Source organism: Argiope bruennichi, chromosome 9 (assembly GCF_947563725.1).
Source record: "Argiope bruennichi chromosome 9, qqArgBrue1.1, whole genome shotgun sequence".
NCBI classification, from domain to species: Eukaryota; Metazoa; Arthropoda; class Arachnida; order Araneae; family Araneidae; genus Argiope; species Argiope bruennichi.
This window is the reverse complement of record NC_079159.1, coordinates 109872781-109888127: the sequence shown is the minus strand read 5'-3', so window position 1 is coordinate 109888127 and position 15347 is coordinate 109872781. Positions and strand designations below refer to the sequence as shown.

At 29.5% G+C, this 15347-nt stretch overlaps 1 protein-coding gene across 1 annotated transcript in view; it reads right to left on the bottom strand.

Moving 5' to 3' along the window:
- Nucleotides 1–407: 407 nt before the first annotated feature.
- Nucleotides 408–15347, bottom strand: part of LOC129985053 (uncharacterized) — a 41646-nt gene continuing 26706 nt past the window's right edge. The window contains exons 3-7 of the mRNA XM_056094977.1: nucleotides 14336–14595; nucleotides 11129–11343; nucleotides 5679–5864; nucleotides 655–806; nucleotides 408–440 (exon numbers count right to left, since the gene is read on the bottom strand). Coding sequence (XP_055950952.1) covers nucleotides 408–440; nucleotides 655–806; nucleotides 5679–5864; nucleotides 11129–11343; nucleotides 14336–14595 — 846 coding nt within the window. The remainder of the gene's footprint in view (nucleotides 441–654; nucleotides 807–5678; nucleotides 5865–11128; nucleotides 11344–14335; nucleotides 14596–15347) is intronic.

Sequence of the window (15347 nt, the reverse complement as noted above, 5' to 3'; positions counted from 1 at the left end):
TTGATTAATGAGCGTGTTTAGGAAGGGTGACTTTAGCACAGCTGTATCAGGCTGTTCACCGTTAGTAAGGGGGTTCAGTGGTGTTTTGCCATACATATTTACGTTTGATTTTCCATTATAAGCTGTATCAGGCTGTTCACCATTAGTAAGGGGGTTCAGTAGTGTTTTGCCATACATTTTTACGTTTGGTTTTCTATTATAAGCTGTATCAGGCTGTTCACCATTAGTAAGGGGGTTCAGTGGTGTTTTGCCATACATATTTACGTTTGATTTTCCATTATAAGCTGGAGCATTTGGATTTCCGTTGTAAGTTGATACATTTGGCAACTGCTCATCATAAGTGGATGCACTTGACATGCTGATAAGGAATTGAGGATCTTGAGTGTTATAAACTGGAGATCTTTCATTTAATCGTCCTGGTAGATTTTCTGGATATCTGCCTACATTTTGTTTATTGTAAGTTAGTATAGGTAATTTTTTGGTATAAAAATTTACAATTGGAGAAGGTTCGCGATAAGTAGGTGCACTTGGTATTTTGTAACGTCGATGGTATTGCAAATATTGTGTATTGTATATTGGAGATCTTTCATTTAATTTTTCTGGTGGTGATTTTCTAGAATTCTTTTTGGTGAGTGAAGAATCTACATTAATTACTTTTATATCATCTTCTGGTTCGTAAGAGTCATCTGATTCTTCTTCTTCTTTGTCAGAATATGAGGCGTATTCATAATTTTCTGGTAAGCTTCTTCTCTTTCTTTCATGGGCCACTTCTTTTTCAAGATCTTTTTCGGAATCACCTGGTTCAGCTGAAAAAATATCAAAATATTTCATTGAATGTATAGTTTTACAAATTCCAGTACAAAATATGGACAGATCATGATTTATGATCGCTCATAAATCATGATAATGAGGATTTATGAGCAATCATGGTCGCAAATGAATATAGGTTAAAAAATCTCCGATTCCAGGAAAAATTCTAAGCTCTAAAATTATTTGCAGGGATCCATTGATTCTCTCCATTCTTGATATTTGCTTGTTTTAAAATATATGGGGAATCATTTTAAATATTTTAAACATTTTCATTTTCACGGGTTCTTTTCTTCTTTAATTACTCGAGTTTAGGAAGCAGCTTCATAGAGAATGTCACAACCGAAAAGATTCCTTATTCCAGGGACCGTGAAAGAATTAATGTCTTATTCATTCTTCAAAGAGCTGAAGTATTCAATCTATCATTTTTTTACAAGAATTCACAAGATATGTGTCTATAATCTCTCGATAGCTGCCTACCAGTTGACTCTAAGTATAAGGTTTTTACAACAAATTTGCAGATTTCTATCAAATTTTGTGCAAATTACGATCATAGAAAGTCTGTCTGTTCGGCTATTTGAATATATTTCAACCCGTTAATAACAAAATGAAAAGAGCTAGATAGATAAAATTCGATATAAAGAATTATCAGCTATATTCTAGTCATATCCAGATTTTGAGCCAAATCCAACAGGGGGTTTGACTGTTTGTCAGTCTGTACTTTCAGGAACATGAAAACGTGAGAAACGACAAACGATAACTCAAAGATGTAATGACTTAAATATATGAAATCTGTAATGGGATTTTGTGACTACAATTGCAATTCTGTGTCAAATCTTTGTTTCAATCGATTGGTAAAAACGCGCCTGAGACACAAATTTGATTTTTGGATACAATTAACCTCATGCCAGGGATTAATCGCCAAGGATGACACGATGGATTAATTAAAAATGCTATACTCAAGCTAAAGGTTAATATTTTGTAAATATTGTGTATGAATGCCATGCAAGCCACTCTTTGGGATAATAGCTTTATTAGAGAATATGCTAGAAAGGTTTGAGGAGGCCAGGCCCGCTGGTTAAATAGGGCATTTCTTCCTTCCTCCAACGTATACAAAAAATATACAATGTCTTACCAATTTTTCTTAGCAAGAAATCTCTTTTTGCAATGAATACATTCTTGTTGGAATACACGTCACAAGATAAAATTTTATCGGCCGAATCCATGAATTCTTTGATGATGAGGGTGCTTCCATCGGTATTCTTTTTCATGTTACTAGAGACATGCCTCGCGTTCCTGGGGAAATTATTTGTTTTATCGAGGTCGCTCTGCCTCCACTCGAACAGAACAGAGCTCTCTGGCAGCTCAATGAAGGACCTCACATTGATGAAGAGTTCTTCACCATGGTACAAAGTTCCCATATCTGACAGAGAAACAATGAATCAATTCTAATAATGAATTCATGAATTAATACTAGTAATTAATGTTATTAATATTATTAAGAATGAATTAATATTAATTTTTTTTATTGAACCAATAGATTTATGCAGAAAGGTTTTTTTTCTTCATTCCGTTAGAAATAAAAGCTTTTAATTAATAGAAATTAGAACTGACCAACCGCTAATATTTCAGCTTTTCTTTTCATAAAATTGCCAATCGCGATCCTCTTCTTTCATAGGTAGGTATGATGTTATTTCCATGTTATTTGATGATTCAAGAACAAATGGAAATTTTTGTAATTAAAAATTTTAGTGATTCTTCTCTGTCATTTACAAGACTTGCATTTAGGTACTAGGTTAAAGTTGCAAAAAATGTAGGCCAGCTGTTAAAAGTTACACTTGAAATTGCAACCGATGTGTAAAAATTTATTTCAACCCCCTGTGTTAAATTTGAATCCAAAATATTTCTAAAATGATAATATTACAACTCCCCCTCTCCCACTCCAATAATAAATCTTTTGCAGCATTTTAATTTTTTGGAAGCAATGGAAGCGTGTGTTACATCACTGCAATTTTAACTCGTTCATTTAAATTCTGAAACAATTAAAAGCTCTTACGATGAAAATTAACTCGAATGCCTTGGAAAAACAGTAATTAAGAAAAAAATAGCTGATAAACCTTGAATCTGATAAGCCTTACAGATGAAATGTTTCATCATGGAAATGAATTTTCATCTGTTTCTAATATCAGAAGTTTTATAAAATTTCCCTTAGAATAAAAACAATGATATCAATAATTATCTTACGAATCAACACTTTCCAATGGTGCTATAGAAAGATTTAGACAACTCAGCGATGAAGAGCTTTAGAGAAGAAAATTCTATATATGTATTTCACGTCATTAAAAACAATCATCATCATCATCATCCTATTTGCCTAGACAGCCGAGGGTGGACCAGTGCCTTCCTCTGAATTCTGTTTCACCGCATTCTACTTTTGACACTTGTGCGCCAGTTTCTTTCTTGAATAGCCAGGAAGTCTGTCTCCACTGACTCCATCCATCTCATTTTGGGTCTATCCCTTTTCCTACTTGTTAAATGTTTATGTAAAAGAATTTTTTTTAAGTATGGAATCATCATCCATTCTTAATATATAAGCCGCCCAGTTCATCCAATTTATTTTTATAAACTTTATAATATCTGGCTCTCTATTGAGTTTATATAGATCAAAGTTATATCTTCTTCTTCAAACATTGTTGATTTCTATCCCACCAAGAATGGCTCGCAGAATTTTTCTTTCGAAAATAATTTATTTTCTCCAGCTTTGTTCAGGCTCCAGGTCTCTGAGCCATAGGTAAGTTTTGGTATAATTAAAAAAAACAATAATATATAGGTTTATTTATTTGTCCAAGAACTGAGTATCATGCACCAACTTTAAAACAATTGATTAATGGAAATGAAGTGGTTAAATAACCGAAAATGGTAGGGTGAGAACTGCGGTCATTCATGATGAAAAAAATACAGACGTACTGTTATTATACCATAAGCGATCGATAAAGTAGTTAGCAGTGACCTGATATGGTGTAAGATCACTACTTCACCTGAAGATTTTCATATGGTGCAAACTATTCGGAAGAAGATAACAATCATTAAATTAAAAGTGCAATGACAGAAACAGATGCAAAAGGCAACTGATAAAGCTGAAGATTAGCATTCAGAAAAATGACGATGAAAAATAAATTTTAAAAGCAGATTCAAAAACAAATTTAAATGTAATGGAAAAAGACCAGAGTCTTTCAAATACTTATAAAGATATCTAACCCATTAAAAATATAGATTTAGTAACACAATTCGCTCCCATTGCCAAGTTTCCGAAAATTTCACCAGCCATTAAAATGATTATCAAATGTTAGTTCCAAACCATGTTATATTAAATTTCGAGATTTATCGCGTTAAAATATCAGTATTGTTTGCCGTTTCGTATCCTGATTAACTATTAAAAGTATTTGAATGAAATGTTCAAAACGTTAATACAATAAGGAATGATGGGATATATCTTCATTAATATGATATAATATGTCCTGCAAATATTTACAAGTAAAGCCGATCTATTACTTGCTTGAAAATGGCATCACATTTTGTAATTTATTGCAACACTGATTATCTGTCAGAATTTTTTTATTTGCTTGTTTTGAGTCACTTTCGAAGACAAAATCAAAAACGTTAGAACATGTTCTGTCTGTATCTTCTTATGAATTTAGCCAAATTAGCCATGTAATTAGTGAAAAAAATCTTTTTAAAGTTACTTTCGACCTCTTCCTGTTCTCTAAATAAAGAAAAGTTTTATTTTAAACAGCTTAGCAATAGTTGAATGACTCTGAGAGCAATATATTGAAATAGTGTTTTAGCAAGCAGAATTTTTCTTGCGCATTTAAAACATACATTACGCTTAATTATATGTTAGTAATTAAGTCTTTTCAATATAATAATTAATTCCTAAAAAAAGCTAATTAATGTATGTTAATAGGTTTTATATGTATCTAAGTTTTTTATTATAAGAAAAGGGAAAAATAGACAGTGTTACCCATAACAGTGTAAATTATAAGTTAATGGTAATTCCAGTGTAGGTCTTTACAGAGAAAGTACTGGATCAAATGCAAAAAGAAAATTATTTATAGATCATGAGGAATTGATTATTTTTAAGTTCAAAATTCCGCCATTAGAACCCAATTTAACTATAAATTAATAACATAGGAATAAAAATTAAAGAAATGTTTTATGTGATTGATTAAAATCTACTAGATATTTTAAGATAGGAATAAATTTTGAGAATTTGTATTTTTAAATTTAAAAGAAATTTTTACTGACTTTCAAATGTTGAATTTACAATTAAGAGCTCATTTTTTTTTTTTTTTTTACAATTTTTTTTTCATCTCATTATTTAATTCACAAAATGTCTACTATATATTTCCGTTGAACTTATTGTGCTGGGGTATTCTGAACATGTCTTTATCTATCCATCTAACGTGCAGTTTAGTACATTTAATTAACTCGGCCCAATTATCAATGTTTGCAATTAACACAAACAATTTTTAAGCGACCCCACAACCAAAAATCATAAGGATCATGATCTGGCGAATAAACACTTGCTACTTAACACAAACTAAACTTTTATTACACACACACAAAAAAGAACAAAAAAAAAAAACAGTATGTAAATGTTAAGTAACCCATATAACTGTTGAAAAAAATATTTTTATGAGCTTTTTATCATATACATATCAGCTGTGGTTACATGAATTTACTGATTCGGAATTTAAATTCTCTTACAAATACAAGTACAGCCGAACTATAATAAAAAATACAGAAAAGAATAAAAGTACAGTGAATAATATTGTTAACATTTGCTGCTAGAAAAAGAAAAAGAAAATCACCAATGGCTAGAGGCTGTATGTAGAATTTCAGATAATGCAAGTTGGCGAGTTTGTCTTTCTTTGGTTCGACCTGATTCTTCACCAGAAAGGCGACAAAATAATTATGACTGTAATCTGTCTCTGTTATTGGCGAGATTCTCAACTCGGTATTGTCTTCGCCCAAGTTTATGTTCCAAGGCTTTTTATCTGCAAGATAGTACAATAGAATTACTTACGATTAGTGCGAAATTTATAACATGATTTACTTGAAAATTTTATAAAGGGACAACAAATCACAATTTTTCTAAATTATTTCCTGAATTTATTAAATAAATGTGAGCAAACGCCTGCACTGTGACGAATTTTATCTAGTCAAAATGTTCCAGATTTTTCGGGGTTATTAAATGAACTATCTCACATATCACATTCCAATTCCAAATTGAAAAAAAAAAAAAGTAATGGCGCAAATTACAGTAAAAAAAATCTTCTTTTGAAGAATTCTTTACAATTTAATCTTGCTTGAAACAGTTTTAGTGAATTTAGTTTTAGTCAATTTAGAATCGCTATTTCCTTTAAAAATATTTTTTTTCTTTTTTTTTTAAATTTTATTTGTTTTATTTTGTAAAGATGTAATTTTGTAATTGATTTTTCTTTCGCTTCTTACACATTTGTGTATTTCTATACTAGAATACACATCTGTGTATTCTAGTATAGAAAATCGAATTTTAATATTTTCAGAGTTTAATTATTAGCTAATTCGTTCTAATTAAATTTTGATTCCATAATATTTTTAATAAGGAATTATAAATTAAAGTTCTGTTTATAAACACGTGCTTTCATATTTATATATGAAAAAAACTATCACTTAAACAATATCGAATAATGTTAATTTTAAAACTTTCTTCATAATCTTTGAAGTAAAGTTTTTAAAATCTCATTAACAATTTAAATAGAAATGCAGTTTTATAATATAAATCGTAATAATTTCTGAAAACATAAAATGTATTATTATCGCTATATTATATCTGCTATTGCAAACCCAAACTGATTCAGAAATTCACTTTAATCATTATTCGTCGATTAAATTCGATGTTAATATTATAATTATATTAACAAAGGTTATGTTAGCAATTTTTTTGACAAAATATGGACGCCCATTTTATTCACTGAAAGAGATTTATATATATTTTAAGTAGACATTTTAGTATTTTAGAATTCTTTCATTTCTTTTTTTTTTGTAAGTTATTGTTCTTAAAATTAAAGCTTATGTCAAGATAAAAATAAAATAAGACGAACTGAAATGTATATCAGAAAAAAAAAAAAAACTCTTTTTATGAAAGCAAAGACAACAGTTTGAAGAGAATTGGGTTGAATCACGAGTTAGATTCAGTTTTTTTTAAGCCTCACTTGCAAAGAAAATTATGAGTTTGTGTTCCTAAATGCAGAGATAATATTTCATAAAGCATGCTTCTTTTATATATATACAGTGGCTCAAACAATTGAGAGTACTCCTTCCTTTTACTTGATAAATTCGACTTTCAATATAAATAGCACATTACCGACCAGTATAAACATGTTTTTATTTTTACACATAGCAAATGGTTTAATTTAAAGTAAAAATAAAGAACAATCAACGAAAAACTTCTAAATTGAAATGTTTCAGAAGCATTTTAAATAATCATACGTAGATTTTTGCCTCAAAAAAATTGAAAATACACCAATGAAATTTTTGTAACATCCATCATAGAAAGAAGTTGTCAGTATTTAGTTGCATGTCTTTTGATTTTTATAATTGCTTATAAACGTCGTGGTACCAATTCGACCAACTATTGGTGATATCTGAAGATATTTTATCCCATTCTTCTTGCAACTCTTGTTTAAATGGGGTTTGTTTCTAATTTTGTGTTTTTGAACCACTGTTTCGAGTGTGTCCCACAGACTTTCAATGACAATGATGTCGGGATACTATGGTGGTGTGTGTAACTGCTGTTTACAATGGAAAAGACACCACATTTTGATGTTACGGGCATTTTGTTTGGGGTCGTTGTCCTACTGGAAAAGGAAATTTCCTTCTTAATTCCAAATAGAACAGTTTTTATTAGCAAATCTTTATAAAAACCATCGTTTTTAATGATAAAATATATCTAGTTATAAATAAATTCAATCATTAAATTAAAAAAAAATGTGCTGTAAATTTGTTGTTTAAAAATATTTTTCACGTTTTTTTATTTATGTAAATAAAAATATTTATATAGGATTGACATATAATTTCCAATTAAGCAAATTAATCATTAATATGTATTAAAACTTAATGTTACCCACCTTCTACGTTTGAATTTTGCATTGCTTTTTACAGAGATATCTAAGTCCTTAACCTATTTTAACCAACCAAATTTTTTTAATAATCCCATGGTTTTTTAACTCCTTATTGTGATATTAGACTTAAAAAAGTGAAATTATTTTTCTAACATCATTCTGGCATTGCTCCTCTAGTCCAAGTTTTACCTTCAGGCTCACCATACTCCCACTCCCATATTGCCACCATACTAGCATAATACTATACTCCCTACCCCCCATTCCCTTGTAATGATGAAGTCATGATTACAGATTTGGTTCTAAAAGGAAAATTTTGAAAAAGATGATAATCATGATGACGAATTCCCTGCTAATAATGATATTGGCATGTTAGTGTCAAGAAATTAACAGAAAGATTTATTTTTGAAAATATTTAAAAATTGAAGTGAAATTCAGAACATGTATGGACGAACATTATTTGGGAAAAACAAGTAATAAAAAAAATAGAGTTATAAATTCTTTATTAGTTTTTCACTAAACGTTTACTTTTTTAGTTAGTGAGAATTAACTTGTTCGGTAAGACAACAATTGCTTAATATTACTAACCAACTTATTTACAAATTATAACTATTTCATTTATTAAAAAATTATTATTTTAATTAATGATTTGCTCATACATTCTCTCTAAGATTTATCAATAGATGGCGCCAGGATAAACACTTGAGAAAGTCTGTTAAAATGATTTCATTTACAAATAATATTACCTTATTTTATATGTTAAGGACTTTTAGAAAATTGAAATATGGAAAATATTCTGAACTTTTAAAAAAGCTTTTATTTTTGATCAATTTTAAAAGTCTTTCTTTAACCTAATATGCTGTGCTTAAGAAAATAATTGTTGCTAAAAACTATAGTTTCACATAAACGAAAAATAAACAAAAGGATTAATTAACCACACAGTTTTATTTTCTTTACTATCTAATAAGATGACACCTTCTATTTTGGGAATATTTTCTTTTTTGGTTCAAATGGAAATCCACTGAATACTTAACTTATTCATGTATTCGAAGTAATTTCAATACTGAATTATAATCATTATTAATGGTTTATTTTTTGCTAATAACTATCAAAATTCGATAAATCGATGTACGTATGACACTCGGACGAAACAGTTAAGCGGTTAAAACCATTTCAATCAAGAAATTTGTGTTATAATTTTTATGAAAAGATTAGTTATAAATTTCTCATATGTTAATTTCCTTCTAGAAAAAAATTTAATACAGCAAGAAATTGTTAATGGAACTTTTTCATCAAGTTACTTAAGGAAAAAAAAAATTACTTTACATTAAAGGGAAAAAAATTCTGTATTTTAATTGTTTTTTTTTTTTTAAATTTTATTATTCATTAATACCGATATTATTAAACCTTAAAATTAATTATTTCACAAAATCAATACTGGAATAGTTTGAATTTGAGAAATAATAAATGACTTATGGAATCAAAATTTAATTATAGAGAGCATCAAATTAGCCTATTGCTATCGAAAACACAAAAATGCACAAAAGTTTCAATCTTTTAGTAGATAAGAAAGTGAGCGATAAATGGATTGAAAAATTCCATGTTTACAAATATGAAACAGGTGAGGTTAAATTAAAGTGTGTAATAAGCACGAGAATAGATATATCTAATAAAAGCAGAATATGAAAATTATTATATATTTTAAAAATGTATTATGTATGAAAATTTTATGAAAAGATTTAAAGAAAAGAAAAGAAAAAATAAATCATTGTTTAGGAAAGAATATTGCAGATAGTAAATTAATGTTAAATATTGTTAATTTACAAAATCAGAAAAAAAAGTGCAAGTCAAATAAAAAAAAAATAATTCTGGATTACTTCTTTCTTCAAAATACCAATGTGTTGGGGTCTCGGTATTATTTGTTTACCTGAAATGCAATCGAATAGCTTTCTCAGTATTAGTTTCTGTAACTTGTGATTTCTTCTTCATTTAGCATTTCGCAACGATAATGAGAGCCCTAAAGTATATTCACTTTCACCTGCAATTCCTGGAAGAGAGACACGTGCTGCCATCTGATATTATCTTCTCACATTTAATAATAAAACGATGCAAAATAAATGGAGTGAAATGATTCATTTATTTAAAAGCACCATTTGTGCATTCTAAATAAATGATTGATTCATATAAACCTTTCTTTCTAATTTATTGCTTATTATGAATAATTTCTGTACTCAATGACCGTCGCCCGTTGTATTCAGCATTTACCAAATGCTTCACGTTGGCTAATGCCGATTACACCCGCATCTGTATTACAATGGGGGAAGGGCACACCAGATATTAGGATCAGCAGTTGCCGTATAAGTAAGCAGGTTCTTTATATCCCTGCGGGTATAGAAATTTATGGGACTGAGCTGCCTCCCTACTGATGCCAGGTCTTACCCTTTCGTGGGTAGTAGATATATGAGCTGCACCGTAATGCGAGTCCTTTACAGTTCACCTCAGTGCTTGATTATGGAGTCGTGGCTGCTTGATCATTCATTCTTTTTGATATGCATCAGCAGGGCGGGAGTAGCTCTATTCTGGATATACGACAACTGCTTAATGTTTCAGTAGTGGCATTGAAGTGAGAATGAAATTAATTCATATCAATTAATTACATATTATCGCAAGCTGCATTATGACTCACAATTTTTTTTTTCTCTTCGTCTTTCCACCCTGTAAGATAAACAATGGATTCCAAACTAAGCTGTTTCTGTGTGTTTTGCTGTATGTCGCATGATCATGGATTCACTTGATTTGTTAAACTGACTGTTGATGGTCAATGGCACCCATCAAGAGCAATTACCTAAGAATTCGTTAGGCATTTGTTACGTGTTCCGAAGAGACGAAATCCTGTGGAAAACTGCCATTGGACCTCTCTTTTTATATCATGATCTTCGGAGATGTATATCCAATTTTATTTTTATTACCACGATAATATTTTTTGGTGATATTCTTTTTTTAAATTGTTTTGATGTAAAACTCTTTACGCACAGAATGCTAAATATGGTGCAATCACACCAGACATGGACAAGATAAATACTGTATTGCACAACTATATGTTGGATTAGAGTTTCGGAAGTTTAAGGAGATGTTAAAAAAATATGTGCAAGACTTACCTGTCGTTAGTTCCTCCTTTACTTCGGACTCGCTCTTGAAGACCTTGAAGAAGCGGAACCACCGGATGTAGTAATTCTTCTTGATGTCTTTGCTGCCTTCCACGTGAACACCGAAGGTGAGGGTTGTACCGATTTGTCGGATGCTGGTGCAGGATCGCCGGCCCTCGTCGAACTCATCGCAAGGGTGAAGTGGCAACAATGACACGTCATCGATGCTGTTAGTAAAAAAGGAAATTAGTGAATGAGCAATTATATTATTTCTATAAACACATAACATATTTCTCATTGTGCTATATGAGCGGACCCTGCGCAAGAATACACGGTACCTCGGACAAATATATATATATATATAATGTATTCCTTAGCAATAAAACTTACATTGTCATACACACAGTTAAATATAAATAAATATGATATAAAGTATATATTGCTTTTTACTTTCTTCATTTGGAAGTATACAAAGAAAAAGCGTCGTAATCGTTCAAAAATTCGAACTCAAAATTTTGTTGAATCACCATGTTTCAGATTTTTTTTTTAGTCTGAAAAGTTATTTTTGGAATTGTATTTGTCTAATAATAAACAACTTAGAATAATAATAATAATAATAAACAACCTAGAATCTAGGAAATTAGGTATATGATCTTTAGATCCAAAATTTATAGATTTCTTTCAAATTTTGAACTGAATATATTCACCGGAAGTCTGTCTAGCTCTACATCTATTATAAAATTATGAATATATATTCATATTCATAATAGTTGGACAGTATATACTCATATTCATAATTCATATGAATATATACTGTCATAATATATGCATAAAGCATATTAATATTCATAATTCATAATAGTCAGACCATATATTTTCATATTCATAACTCATATGAATAATATACTTTCATAATATATGCATACATATAATATATACATAATATATATTTATAGTCATAATTCATAATAGTCGAACAGTATATGTTCAGATTCATAATTCATATGAATATATACTGTCATAATATATGCATATATATAAAATATACATAACACATATTCATATTCGTAATTCATAATAGTCGAACAGTGTATGTTCTGATTCATAATTCATATGAATATATATTGTCATAATATATGCATATATATAAAATATACATAACACATATTCATATTCGTAATTCATAATAGTCGAACAGTGTATGTTCAGATTCATAATTCATATGAATAATATACTTTCATAATATATGCATACATATAATATATAGATAACATATATTCATATTCGTAATTCATACTATTAATGATTCAATTAGTAATTCATAATTAATTCGTAATTCATTCGGTCAGTGAGTATGATAATGACAAGACGTAAAAAGCAAAACGGATAGAATTTGAAACACAGATTTATAATCTAAAGTGAAGGTCTGCATTCAATTTTGAATCAGGTCTATCGACGGGATGGTCGTCTATTGCTCTATGTATTCACATGCATAGAGCAATAGATGTAAGCGCGATAACTTTAAAATCTAGTGATTTAAATAAATGAAATTTGGCATGTAATCTTATGATTATGATTATTGTTCTATATTAAATTTTGGTTTCAATCGATCAAGCAAAAAAAAAAAAAAAAAGCTCTATTCTATACTATATTAAAAGCACACAACTCACATGTTTGAAAATAAAAATCTGAGCATTCATAGCATTTACGGCCTTGCCCAAGGCCCACAATTTTATGCGATGAGAGAGTATAACACTTTTAATAGAGAAAGTGTGAGAAAGTTTCGGGGAGACCATTACTGCTGGTCAAATTGTACAAAATGGAAGTACAACTGTCAATAATATTCATTAACTTGTACTTTAAGCAACAATAATGCGTAGTAAAATATAACATATCCAAATATAAATAAATTTGATTTAAAATAAACAATTCTTTTTAAAATTAACGAAGCATATAAATTGTGCAAATGGGAAAAACAGTTTTCAGCAATATTCCTTAAGTAACATTTTACTCATTCATAATTAGTTAACATGCTTAACGATTCACTTTCGATTAGAAATAAATGCACCTTGTAATTCAATTTTTTTCCATAGGGGCGCTGAAATCTATGGAACAAATGACAGCTGCGTTTGATGGACAAGTGGCTTAATGTCTGGCAATCCTAGACGAGCGCATAGGATCACCTTATGGAAAAACTGGCTATGACTATGAATTATACTATAAATACTATAATTAGATTCTTTTATTGAACTTGATTAGTGTCATGTTTGTAAAAATATAATGTAATTGATTGCAAGATTTCATAAAATTGATAATGAAATATCAACTCTAAACAGCAAAAAATAATTAAAATAGCAAAATTTACTTTGTAGTACATTAATGAATTTTTTTTCGTTTTTATTAAATTTTTCACAAAGGTATAGTGATATCCAAGTATTTGAATTAATGTCTCATTATTAAATATCATTATTATGATCATTATAATGATCATTACATTACATTATTATATTATTAATACATTACATTATTAATGATTATTATTAAATTACTTAAGTATAATTTTTAAATAATAATAATATCCAATAATTTAACAACAATAATATAAATTCAATAAACTATCCAATAATTTATACATTATTTAAAATATCCAAGTATTTTAGTTGAATGATAATTTGTATTTACATTATTTGAATTTATTTAGATTTTAGTTGTCTCTTTCCATAATAAAAATATTAAACTGTTTATTTGTGGCGTAGTATCATGGTTATAAATGAAATTAAGTTTGCGCATAGCTGTGAAATTCAAGACAATAGTCAGACTGATATTTTTGAATACTTTAAAATTTTAAGATGGTACAAAAATTGCTTTACTGGGGTTATACAATGCAAAGTTATGACCAGAAAAATCGAAATTATGAATTAAGATGGCTATCTTTATTTGCAAAAGATCTTTTTAGAATTTTCAAGGATGCAATCAACAACACGTGACTGCAATAGAACTTAATTCAAAACCATTTTTAATTTCAAGTAGTAAATAACACATTTATTTAGATGTTTGTGTGATAGTCAGAGAAAGGATATTTAAAATATATGTTAAATGCTTAAACAACTCTTCTTAGACAGACTCTTATATTACAGTTTCATACGAATTATATTAGCATGTGGAATAAATCAACAATTGATATTTTTTGAAATTTTTAGAAATGTTATCAACAGATACCCTTCTCGGCGCAGATTCTCTGCCTGTGCCTTCTTATTATGAGGACTGTATTCATCCACCGATTTGCGATCTCTCTTTTGTTTGTCCTCTTCTTCGGCCTCGGTGGCATCAGCTTTGTCGAAGAGATCCGATATCATGTTTCTCAACTCCGTCACCAGAGTGCGCTGGCGTTTCGTTTCGTTATTCATTTCGCTTCTGGAAGGTGAACAGAGGGCAACTGCAACAACTATTGTCAGATATGCACATAAATAGTCGTACATCTGTAGAGGGGAAAATTAAAGAAAATTCAGTATTCAAGAAAAATCACGAGAAATTATTGCATATTAATTTTGCTTTGTTAAAGATAATGGTACACAGAAACAATTGATACTGATAACGAATAAATAATTATTTATATATAATTATTTATTCGATATTATATTCTTGCTGACATTCTGTTCTCATTACTAATATCCATGCAAAGTTTACATATTTTGGAGAAATATTGTTGTGGGGCCAAAATTTGGTGAATGGGTAGTGACTGAAGAGCTATCCTAAATTTATACTAAAAAAAATAAAGAGCTTCCTTCCTAATTTGATCTAGGCCGGGGTGACCTGGTAGTACGGTCTCGGAAGCGGAAGGTTTCAATTTCGAGATCCGATTTCAGCGAAGAACCGTCGTGTAAGTCCGTCGGGGTCAAACGTCCTACCTCTGGTGAGGTGTGGAAGTTTCGATTAGCTGTGCCAGCTCAGGTGTCGTTCTCGTCATCTGTCTGCGGCTCAAAATTACGCGATCCGTCCCAAAATATCCTAATGCTACTTTAAAGCGGGACGTTAATATCACTAAACCAAACCTAACTTGCTCCAAAATGTAAAATTAATCTGAAGGAACATCAGGATAATTTTAAAAAAAATAACATCAGGTTTTGAATTGATATAGATTTAAAAATTTTCATTGTTGATTGAAAGGGGGAGAAGTATATTTCATCTTTTATTTCTACACTTTTACTTTCTCCTGTGAACCACTAAACGT